Source organism: Aquarana catesbeiana, linkage group LG02 (assembly GCF_042186555.1).
Source record: "Aquarana catesbeiana isolate 2022-GZ linkage group LG02, ASM4218655v1, whole genome shotgun sequence".
In the NCBI taxonomy this organism is placed as follows: Eukaryota; Metazoa; Chordata; class Amphibia; order Anura; family Ranidae; genus Aquarana; species Aquarana catesbeiana.
The window spans coordinates 137120139-137132335 of record NC_133325.1 but is presented as its reverse complement, the minus strand read 5'-3'; the positions used below and the strand labels follow the sequence as shown (position 1 = coordinate 137132335).

Below are 12197 nucleotides of genomic sequence, written 5' to 3'. Positions count from 1 at the left end.
CAGCAACAGCGTTTGCTCCCACGATACATAAAGCTGTGACTCCAGCGCTGTCGGAGGTGATTTCACCACCACAGTTACATACTTCAGCATTTATGCCGAAGCGTGGGGGCAGCAAAGGGCGGAGGAGCGATTTGCTCCTAACTTTTGCGGGAGGATGCCCCCATGCTTCGGCATATATATATATATATATATACGGTGCATGAATGCCCATCATTAGAAGTGGGCGGATGAAGGGAGGTATTCTAATGGTGGGCATACCCACCGATCAACATCTTTTTTTCGTTCAGCCCACAGGCTGCATGAAAAAAAGGTTTACAATATATGCCCAACAAGGACCAGCAACGTACTGGTATGTTGCTGGACTTTGAGTGGTTATATCAGAATGATGCCTGCAGGTTTAGGTATCATTTTGGTATCATTCTTTTCAGCCAGCGGTCGGCTTTCATGTAAAAGCAATCCTAGCAGCTAATTAGCCTCTAGACTGCTTTTACAAGCAGTGGGAGGGAATGCCCCCCCCCACCGTCTTCCATGTTTTTCTCTGGCTCTCCTGTCCCAACAGGGAACCTGAGAATGCAGCCGGTGATTCGGCCAGCTGACCATAGAGCTGATCAGAGACCAGAATGGCTCCAAACATCTCTATGGCCTAAGAAACCGGAAGCTACAAGCATTTCATGACTTAGATTTCGCCGGATGTAAACAGCGCCATTGGGAAATTGGGAAAGCATTTTATCACACCGATCTTGGTGTGGTCAGATGCTTTGAGGGCAGAGGAGAGATCTAGGGTCTAATAGACCCCAATTTTTTCAAAAAAGAGTACCTGTCACTACCTATTGCTATCATAGGGGATATTTACATTCCCTGAGATAACAATAAAAATGATTTTAAAAAAATAAAAATGAAAGGAACAGTTTAAAAATAAGATAAAAAATCAAAAAAATAATAAAGAAAAAAAAAAAGCACCCCTGTCCCCCCCTGCTCTCGCGCAAAGGCGAACACAAGCGTCGGTCTGGCGTCAAATGTAAACAGCAATTGCACCATGTATGTGAGGTATCACCGCGAAGGTCAGATCGAGGGCAGTCATTTTAGCAGTAGACCTCCTCTGTAAATCTAAAGTGGTAGCTTGTAAAGGCTTTTAAAGGCTTTAAAAAATGTATTTAGTTTGTCGCCACTGCATATTTGTGCGCAATTTTAAAGCATGTCATGTATGGTATCCATGTACTTGGCCTAAGATCATCTTTTTTATCTCATCAAACATTTGGCCAATATAGTGTGTTTTAGTGCATTAAAATTTTAAAAAGTGTGTTTTTTCCCCAAAAAATGCGTTTGAAAAATCACTGCACAAATACTGTGTGAAAAAAAAAATTAAACACCCACCATTTTAATCTGTAGGACATTTGCTTTAAAAAAATATATAATGTTTGGGGGTTCAAAGTAATTTTCTTGCAAAAAAAAATATTTTTTTCATGTAAACAAAAAGTGTCAGAAAGGGCTTTGTCTTCAAGTGGTTAGAAGAGTGGGTGATGTGTGACATAAGTTTCTAAATGTTGTGCATAAAATGCCAGGACAGTTCAAACCCCCCCCCCAAATGACTCCATTTTGGAAAGTAGACACCCCAAGCTATTTGCTGAGAGGCATGTCGAGTCCATGGAATATTTTATGTTGTGACACAAGTTGCGGGAAAAAGACCATTTTTTTTTTTTGCACGAAGTTGTCACTAAAAGATATATTGCTCAAACATGCCATGGGAATATGTGAAATTACACCCCAAAATAAATTCTGTTGCTTCTCCTGAGTACGGGGATACCACATGTGTGAGACTTTTTGGGAGCCTAGCCGCGTACGGGACCCCGAAAACCAAGCACCGCCTTCAGGCTTTCTAAGGGCGTAAATTTTTGATTTCACTCTTCACTGCCTATCACAAAATGGGGTCATTTGGGGGGGGGTTTGTGCCATCTGGGCATTTTATGGCCTTCAAAACTGTGATAGGTAGTGAGGAGTGAAATCACAACTTTACGCCCTTAGAAATCCTGAAGGCGGTGCTTGGTTTTTTGGTATCCCCGTACTCAGGAGAATCAGCAGAATGTATTTTGGGGTGCAATTCCACATATGCCCATGGCCTGTGTGAGCAATATATCATTTAGTGACAACTTTTTGTAAATTTTTTTTTTTTTTTTGTCATTATTCAATCACTTGGGACAAAAAAAATAAATATTCAATGGGCTCAACATGCCTCTCAGCAATTTCCTTGGGGTGTCTACTTTCCAAAATGGGGTCATTTGGGGGGGGGGGTTGTACTGCCCTGCCATTTTAGTACCTCAAGAAATGACATAGGCAGTCATAAACTAAAAGCTGTGTAAATTCCAGAAAATGTACCCTAGTTTGTAGACGCTATAACTTTTGCGCAAACCAATAAATATACACTTATTGACATTTTTTTTACCAAAGACATGTGGCCGAATACATTTTGGCCTAAATGTATGTCTAAAATTGAGTTTATTGGATTTTTTTAATAACAAAAAGTAGAAAATATCATTTTTTTTCAAAATTTTCGGTCTTTTTCCGTTTATAGCGCAAAAAATAAAAACCGCAGAGGTGATCAAATACCATCAAAAGAAAGCTCTATTTGTGGGAAGAAAAGGATGCAAATTTCGTTTGGGTACAGCATTGCATGACCGCGCAATTAGCAGTTAAAGCGACACAGTGCCAAATTGTAAAAAGAGCTTTGGTCAGGAAGGGGGTAAATCCTTCCGGGGCTGAAGTGGTTAAAAGGTCTTAGCTTAAGGTCAGTGGTTTTACTAGCACATGGTGGATTAGGGAGAGCACATGTTTATAGGCACTAAAAGAGTGGCTGTAAGAAGGTCACTTTTTTCTTGGCACAGAGGACAATACTGTATGTGTTTTCTGTTCAAGTTGAACTTTATTTTGAATTAAAAAAAAATAATGTTCTTTAGCAAGGAATATACAGTACAGTCCACATTAATATTTATGCTACCAAAATTAGTGTGTGTTGTAAATTGCCTCCAGCATTGCTCCTGTTTCTTCTTGCTGGAGGCTGCCATTTTGCTGAAGCCCAGAGCCCGTGAGCAGCAGTAAATCATAAAATGAAACTAAACTCAACAAGTTAACAGTTTAAAAAAAAATACATTCCTGGAATGCCGGGAATGCTATCTGTCACATTTGGTTGTGTCCTACTAAACTGTCAAACCATCCAATGGCTTCTGTCATGACTGATCACATGTGCAGCGCCATGGCAGTTGCATATCAAGCATAAGCAGCTTCCTTGGCTGTAATGTATAGGAGGGATTAATTCCTCTACTAGCAGATCGGCCTCGGCAGTGCCTAAAAATGGAGAGCAACTGAGCATGTGCAGAGCTGGGTGAAACAGTGTATTACTGGATTTCAAACAGCATAGGCACTTATTTTTAATGTTGTACATAGCTATACCTGCAAAAGGGGCCAGCCTAAAGTGATCTATCAGGAGTTAATTTTCTGACTAATGTTCCACTTTAACCACTTAAGCGCCGGACCATTTGGCTGGCTAAATCATGTGCAGAGCTGTTCTTTTTTTTTCTTTTTTTTTGGGCTCGGCGGTGCAGTGGGTGGCCTGACTGACGATGGATCTACATCGGGGGACATTATTTTTTGATTCTTAATAAAGGAATTGTTAAAAACTGTCTTTGTGGGGTTTTTTTATGTGACACTTTTTTGGTCACAGCTTATAACACATCGGTTGTTAAGGATGCGGCGGCCGGCTTCCCGGCCCGCTCCTTAGCAACCAGCTATATACAGTATTTTTAAAGAAAAAAAATGCAAAATGCATGAAAACTGCATGCAAAAACGCATCAACCACAACCACATAGATGCAAACCTAGACTTAATCTCCCCACAAAGGACACAAATAGCAAAAAACTGACAGTGCTTATATCTTTTCCTTACTCTAACCAGAATGAAAAAGTAAAGTCTGTCTTTAATTTTACTTAACATTACACTTTTGTTAATACGCAGCACATTAAAGCAGGTACAGGAAAAATGTGTGCGCAGGCTCCATTCACACTTGTGCGACTTGTCATGCAACTTTGGACCCCATTCCCCATGTTTTCCAATGATAACCATTCATATATGTGTGACTTCAAAGTAGTTCATACGCTACTTTTGGTCCTATTTTCATGCCACTTGAGGACCATAGACTTCAATGTTAACCCTCAAAAGTTGCATGAAAGTTGCACCTGAATGTTATACAATGCAACATTTGTGCAGCAGTTGTCCATTATCACTAGTCAAAGCCAAAGTTGTATCAAAGTCGCACCCATCCAAAGTTGCAGCAAAGTTGCACTGGAGTTGTACTCTAAAGTCAGCGCAACTTTGGAGTCGTACAAGTGTAAATGGAGCCTGCGCAACTTTTCTTCACCTGCAGATATTTTTTGCATTGCAAGTGGTAAAGGAGAAAGCAGCTCATCTATTTATAACAGGGGTACTGAATTATAATTCATGGAGATCCGGTTGGTAACATTTTCTTTCTGCAGAGATCCGAATCTCATTTTTCTTCTATGACTCAGGTCTTTCACATCACAGCCCCTTTACATTAATTTCCTCAGTCCCTCCTTTGCCATCACTGCCCCCCCTTACATCACAACCCCACAACCCCGACTCGCACATGCGCAGTAGGAAACGGGCAGTGAAGCCGCAAAGCTCCAATGCCTGTTTCCCTTCGTTAAGATGGAGGCGCCGGCAGCTGATCCGATGGACGATCGGCCTCGGGGGCCGACATCGCAGGCTCGTTGGACATGTCCTCATTAAAAGTCAGTAGCTACAGTGTTTGTAGCTGCTGACTTTTAAAAAAAAAATATATAGTGGCCTGAAACCCCCCTTTAAGAACACCAGAGTGGAAATATACCTGAAGACTTATTTTGCAGGAATCCTTCCTTGAAAATCTCAGCTACCCAGGCCTGAAGTTCAGGGTCTTCCTTGACCATCTCATCACTTCTATAATAATAATTAATTATGTTGGACACAAAGCTAGAAAGAAAAGAAAAGGTTACTTTCAGGGAGGAGATACACATCAAAGCTTAAGTCCAAACAGATGAATACATTATTACATTTATACATTTTTTTAATACAAGCAGTGTAAGTACCTGATTTTGACATGGTATCAGCCACTTCTATTTCATTGTACAGTAGAGCTCAGACTGGGGGACGGAGAGAGGCAGCATAAGGAACCAATCATTTATGCCACAGTGCTCATGTGCTAACAAAGAACATACTAATAGTAAAGAATAGTAAAGAGAGAGACAGAAAGATGAGCACAGAGCAAAAAAGAGATGAGTTCATCAGTCTGCTGCTTCTCTTTTCACTGTCCAGTCACAGGCTGGGACAAGACTTAACTGCAGCAAATTAAAATCAGGTCTTCTATCCTGCCAGACAAGGCTGTGCTATGTGGCAAAGCTGTGTAAGCCTGGGTTCACACTGTGGCATTGCGGGAACCAGCGCGATTCCAGTGCGGAACTCTCCCGCAGGCAGCTTACACTGCCCTCTGTGGGTGTCAATACAATGTTAATGAGACCGCCAGATTGGTTCACAGATCGCAGTCCGAACTGTGGATTAGGACAGGAATCAGATCGCATGGGTGTGAACACCCATGTGATCTGATTCCAGTGCAGGAAATAAAAAAAGTCACTGCACCTTTTTTATGCAAATCCAATGCGAGTTCAGCCATACAACTGTATGGCTAAACTCGCATTGTACAGACATCGCATGTGATCGGCACAGCAATTCGGGTGCAAATCACATGCGATGTCTGTGTTCCCATATATGAGAACACAGGCTAAATCTCAGAACAGAATGGACAAAATGTATTTGGCTTTTAAAAGCCTAGCAGTAATAGAGTCATCAGGTCAAATCCAGGGGCGGATCCAGGGGGGGGGGGGGCAACAGGGCAATTGCCCCCTCCGAGAAATTCATGATTGGCAGGACAGTCAGTCAGTGAATGAGTGAGCGGGCGGGAGCCGGAGGATGAGTGTGCGGGTTATCGAGCGGGTGGGCCAGTCAGCGGGGGTCGGTAGGTGAGAGAGAGCCTGAGCGGCAGGTCGGCAGATGAGTGAGGGGGGGTTGACAGGTGAGTCTGCCTGCGGGTGTTCAGGAGCAGCAGGACAGACATCCAGAGAGGGGGCGGTCCGGTCCGCAGGTGAGCGGAGAAACTGGCCAGTCCAGAGATGTTGCTTGTGACATCATCTGGAATGGACGAGAAGAGAGGAGGAGGAGGGGCCGCCGGGGGGAGCAGCAGCAGCGTGACATGAGAGAGAACTTACTACAGAGGCTGCCTGCGCTACTCTGCATATGCATATGAAGAAAACAATGAAGAAAACAAGTAAACGCTGCCCTTATTGTACCCTATGAGCCCTGATGGGCCCTGAACTTATCTTATTAGCCCTGATTGTACCCCATGTGCCCTGAATGTGCCCTGATGTACCCTGATGTATCCAATGTGCCTGATGTGCCCTGAATGTGCCCTGAATGTGCCCTGATGTACCCCATGTGCCCTGAATGTGCCCTGATGTACCCCATGTGCCTGATGTGCCCTGAATCCTGAATGTGCCCTGATGTGCCCTGAATTTATCCCATGTGCCCTGATTGTACCCCATGTGCCCTGAATGTACCCCATGTGCCCTGAATGTGCCCTGATGTGCCTGTTGTGCCCTGAATGTGCCCGATGTGCCCTGAGTTTATACCATGTGCCCTGATTGTACCTCATGTGCCCTGAATGTACCCTGATGTACCCCATGTGCCTGATGTGCCCTGATGTACCCCATGTGCCCTGATGTGCCCTGATGTACCCCATGTGCCTGATGTACCCTGAATGTGCCCCATGTGCAAGTGATAATCAACAACATGTGGCAGGTGACGTGGCAAGTGACAATCAGCAACATGTGGCATGTGACGTGGCAAGTGACAATCAGCATCTGGCGGCAGGCAAGTGACAATCCGCAGCTTGTGGCAGGGACGTGGCAAGGCAAGTGATAAGCTGCATCTGAAGGCAGGTCGGCGTAAAAAGTGACACACTCGGGGCTCCCACTGATTCTGCATTATGGTGAGTTGAACCATTTCATTTTATGTTAAATGTAATAATAGAAATAATGCGCTTCAATCATCCTGACACCATAACAACCATGGTGCCGTGATGATGAAAGCGCCAACACCAGCCATTACCCCGATAAATTGCCCACAAAAAAACATATTTTCTGGCAGTGCCCCTCCCGAGACTAGACTCTGGATCCGCCCCTGGTCAAATCCCAACCACTGCACTACCTGCCTGGAGTTTGCATGTTTTCCCTGTTCCTGCGTGGGTTTCCTCAGGGTGTTCAGGTTTTCTCCCACACTCCAAAGACATGCTGGTAGGTTAGCTGGCTCCTGTCTAAATTGGCCCTAGTATGTGTATATATGAATGTGAGTAAAGCCTCGTACACACGCTTAGATTTTCGGATGACCGAACGTCCATTTTTTGTGGCATGCTAGTCTCATGTCGAAAGTGAAGAGGTTACTTACAAGAATACAATACAACGTCAGAAGTGATGTAACGCGTTGAATAGTTTTGTATGTATTCTTTCGTTTCTGAGCATGCGTGGTTTTGCTCTTACGATTTTTTTCGTATGAAAACCGTACTAATGAAACGAGAATCGGACATTGAGTTCACATTCAACAAAAAATGTTATAGCCTGCACAACCAGCTTTTGTCTGACGAAAAAGAGAAATCTGCTTTCGAAAGCACTGTACTAACAATCCAAAAATTGGCAGACAGCTTGTTGTATGAATTTTTCCATCTGATTTTTGTATCGTGTGTACAGGCATTTAGGGACCTAAGATTGTAAGCTCCTAGAGGGAAAGGGCTGGTATATACAGTGGGGATGGAAAGTAAATTTTTCACTCTTTGTTATATTGCAGCCATTTGCTAAAATCATTTAAGTTCATTTTTTTTCCTCATTAATGTACACACAGCACCCCATATTGACAGAAAAACACAGAATTGTAGACATTTTTGCAGATTTATTAAAAAAGAAAAACTGAAATATCACATGGTCCTAAGTATACAGACCCTTTTCTCAGTATTTAGTAGAAGCACCCTTTTGATCTAATACAGCCATGAGTCTTTTTGGGAAAAGGGGTGGGGGGGTCAGCCTGTCAGTGCTCAGACCATTCTCCACACACTGCATCAAATTGGTCTGCATGGCTATCGTCCCAGAAGGAAGCCTCTTCTAAAGATGATTCACAAGAAAGCCACAAACAGTCTGCTGAAGACAAGCAGACTAAGGACATGGATTACAGGAATCGTGTCCTGTGGTCTGATGAGACCAAGATAAACTTATTTGGTTCAGATGGTGTCAAGCATGTGTGGCGGCAACCAGGTGAGGACTCTGAGTACAAAGACAAATGCGTCTTACCTACAGTCAAGCATGGTGGTGGGAGTGTCATGGTCCGGGGCTGCATGAGTGCTGCCGGCACTGGGGACCTACAGTTCATTGAGGGAACCATGAATTCCGACATGTACTGTGACATACTGAAACAGAACATGATCCCTTCCCTTCGGAGACTGGACCGCAGGGCAGTATTCCAACATAACAACCCCAAACACACCTACAAGACAACCACTGCCTTGCTAAAGAAGCTGAGGGTAAAGGTGATGGGCTGGCCGAGCATGTCTCCAGACCTAAAACCTATTGAGCATCTGTGGGGCATCCTCAAACAGAAGGTGGTGGAGCGCAAGGTCTCTAACATCCACCTGCTCCATGTTGTAGTCATGGAGGAGTGGAAGAGGACTCCAGTGGCAATGTGTGAAGCTCTGGTGAACTCCATGCCCAAGAAGGCTAAGGCAGTGCTGAAAAGATAATGGTGGCCACACAAAATAATGACACTTTGGGCCCAATTTGGACATTTTCACTTAGGGGTGTACTTAATTTTGATGTCAGCGGTTTAGACATTAATGGTTGTGTAATAATCATAAAGTGATCCCGCGCTACAGCAGAATTGTACAAAATAAACTTTTCACTAGATACGATGAATAAATATTGTGTAAATCTAATTCAATAATTAAAAAACAGTGCAAGTGCAAAAAGTCCATAAATTGGTAAATCAATCCCAGGGCATATGATTCAGGGTGATAATAGTCCCTTAATTAAGTCATCTAAAAAAATGTCCAAAAGAAGGGAATCGTGCAAAAGCAGTTCCAATAAAAAACTCAGTGGACAGGGAGAAGTTTAGATCCAAAAAGTGAGCTCACAGAACCCTCACCTTCATATCTTGATATACCAGCAAGTAGTAATGAACGGGGATCCTCCATTCCACTATATGTAAGACCTAAATCGCCTGAAGTATCAGCATAAACCCATGTACAGGAATTTGTTCCGCTATATCGATATCCACCACCAGGGGGTCCTCTGCTCTACCAAGTAGGTCACCTGAATATAAACTCCACATCCACGTCCTCATATAGCCTCGTATCCTCCGCAGGGGGGGAGAAATGGATAAGGGTGGGAGAGAGAGAAAGCTCCAATAGTGTAATATGTTATAAGTATAAAGGTTTTATTCCAAAGATTAAACTGGACTCTTACAATAAAAAGTTAAAAAACAGGCATAAATCTGCTAAGGCGTCTGGACGCCGCTCTCACATCACTTCCGGTATACTCCAACCTCCGGCCACTCCCTACGCGTTACGTCATCACATGACTTCATCAGGGGTCCAGTTTAATCTTTGGGATAAAACCTTTATACTTATAACATACTACACTATTGGAGCTTTCTCTCTCTCCCACCCTTATCCATTTCTCCCCCCCCCCCTGCGGAGAATACGAGGCTATATGTGGACGTGGAGTTTATATTCAGGTGACCTACTTGGTGGAGCAGAGGACCCCCTGGTGGTGGATATTGATACAGCTGAACAAATTCCTGTACATGGGTTTATGCTGATACTTCAGGCGATTTAGGTCTTACATATAGTGGAACGGAGGACCCCCTGGTGGTAGAAGTTGGAGTAACGGAACCGATCCCCGTTCATTACTACATGCTGGTATATCAAGATATGAAGGTGAGGGTTCTGTGAGCTCACTTTTTGGATCTAAACTTCTCCCTGTCCACTGAGTTTTTTATTGGAACTGCTTTTGCACGATTTCCTTCTTTTGGACATTTTTTTAGATGACTTAATTAAGGGACTATTATCACCCTGAATCATATGCCCTGGGATTGATTTACCAATTTATGGACTTATCACTTTTTGCACTTGCACTGTTTTTTAATTATTGAATTAGATTTACACAATATTTATTCATCGTATCTAGTGAAAAGTTTATTTTGTACATTTCTGCTGTAGCGCGGGATCACTTTATGATTATTATCTATTGAGAGTGGACTGTGATACACTGGAAGATTCTGCTGCAGACAGCTGTCTTTGATTTATTTGATTGTACCTTAATTGCACTTCATGCACTTTGTGATTTAACCGTTTATTTAATAATTTTATTTGAAGCCTACAGTTTATAAGAGTTCACTTAAAACACATCTTAGTAGCGCAAAGGCTTTCTACATTTTTATTAATGGTTGTGTGTTGAGTTATTTTGGGGGGACAGCAAATTTACACTGTTATACAAGCTGTACACTCACTACTTTACATTGTACTAAAGTGTCATTTCTTCAGTGTTGTCACATGAAAAGATATAATAAAATATTCACAAAAATGTGAGGGGTGTACTCACTTTTGTGAGATAATGTATATGTAAAGCAGTGCATAAACTGATGGCACTATATAAGTACTTGTAATAAATAAAAATACATTTAAATCAGCTCCCATCTATGTATTTAGCTGTTTACCTGGAGTTCAGTTTTGACACTAAATAATTTTTATCTTTAAATATGAACGATCTTTACCTTTCCATAGCTGCCCAGATCTTCATGCCATCATCCCTATACCAGTAGTTGGGAATGTGTTCCATTCCTCTCCCCTTTATATCATCAGGGAGACAAAGGCTGCTATAGGTCAGCTCAGCCATTGCTTTCTTCAGAAGTACTGGGATCCCTCCTTTCCCAGTCACTGAAGCCTTGTGAGAGAATACAGAAAAACAAAATATGTGTAAAATATTTTCACACTACGCATGTAGTGTATGCACTGCTATGTCTGTGTGGTTTAATGTACAGTATATAGGACGCACCAAACGCAATTTGGAAAATAAGAATAGGTGAACATATACAAAATATAACTAAAGGATACAAATATCACAGTGTGTCAAATCACTTTAGACACCATCATCATAAAGATCCAAGGGAGTTGAAAGAGTGCCAGCATCTTGGAGGGGTTCAAATTGGGTTAGGGACCTCTCCTAGTGCGAAACTAATGGATATATTTATTACAAACTTTAGAGCCTGCAGGTTTAAATATAAAATTAGATTTAAACTGCTTCATTGGTGATTATTAAATTATATAATATTGGGTGTGGAGATATATCATTTTTTATGATTTTTTATTATTGGGTTTTGATCCTTGTTTTTTTAAATGTATACTATGTCTATATTTTTTAAATATATGTAGCACTAACTCACGGTGGAGCTGCTGATTTAAAGCGGGCTGTTTCCGTCACCTTGTTAACTGTAATTTCACCAGTACCGGGTCTAGGGGTCCCCGTTGAGCTTACTATCAGACAATGTAGGCACCAGTATTTTTCCAATGCTTTAATGGGAGATAACTGGAAGAAGTAGCAGGAAAGAGGTAGAATGAGAGTTGCAGGGAAGTTCAAATACCTTTTCTTGGCGTAGCATCAAGGAATTTAAATCTTTAGAATGAATGTATCCTCAGCTTAGGATTATATCTCCCGGCCGCCCGGATAGGTTTCTCTTACTAACCTAGCAGCCGGAACGCAGCACGAACAAAAAGTCTCTGCCACAGACTTGAATGAAACAAACTCGTACGATCCTCTGCCACAGGATGTAGTAGTTTTCGATGAACAGCAAACACAGTACCAGAACCTTTAAGCTGACCCGGCAGTACTTGTGCGGTAGATAGATTGAATCTGAACTATGTACAGAACAGATGACCCACTAAATTTACCTATAAGCGGTAGATTGAAAAATCTACCAGCGCTACATATATTTTTAGTATATGTGTCTAATATTGAACTTTATGGAATATTGTCCAGATTTTAATATCTGTATGTATTTTTAAT

General features: G+C 42.2%; 1 protein-coding gene across 1 annotated transcript in view; it reads right to left on the bottom strand.

The window, feature by feature from the left end:
* The window catches only part of LOC141127240 (polyunsaturated fatty acid lipoxygenase ALOX15B-like), a 276986-nt gene that overhangs the window by 49303 nt on the left and 215486 nt on the right, over positions 1-12197 (bottom strand). The window contains exons 11-12 of the mRNA XM_073613507.1: positions 10909-11078; positions 4895-5016 (exon numbers count right to left, since the gene is read on the bottom strand). Coding sequence (XP_073469608.1) covers positions 4895-5016; positions 10909-11078 — 292 coding nt within the window. The remainder of the gene's footprint in view (positions 1-4894; positions 5017-10908; positions 11079-12197) is intronic.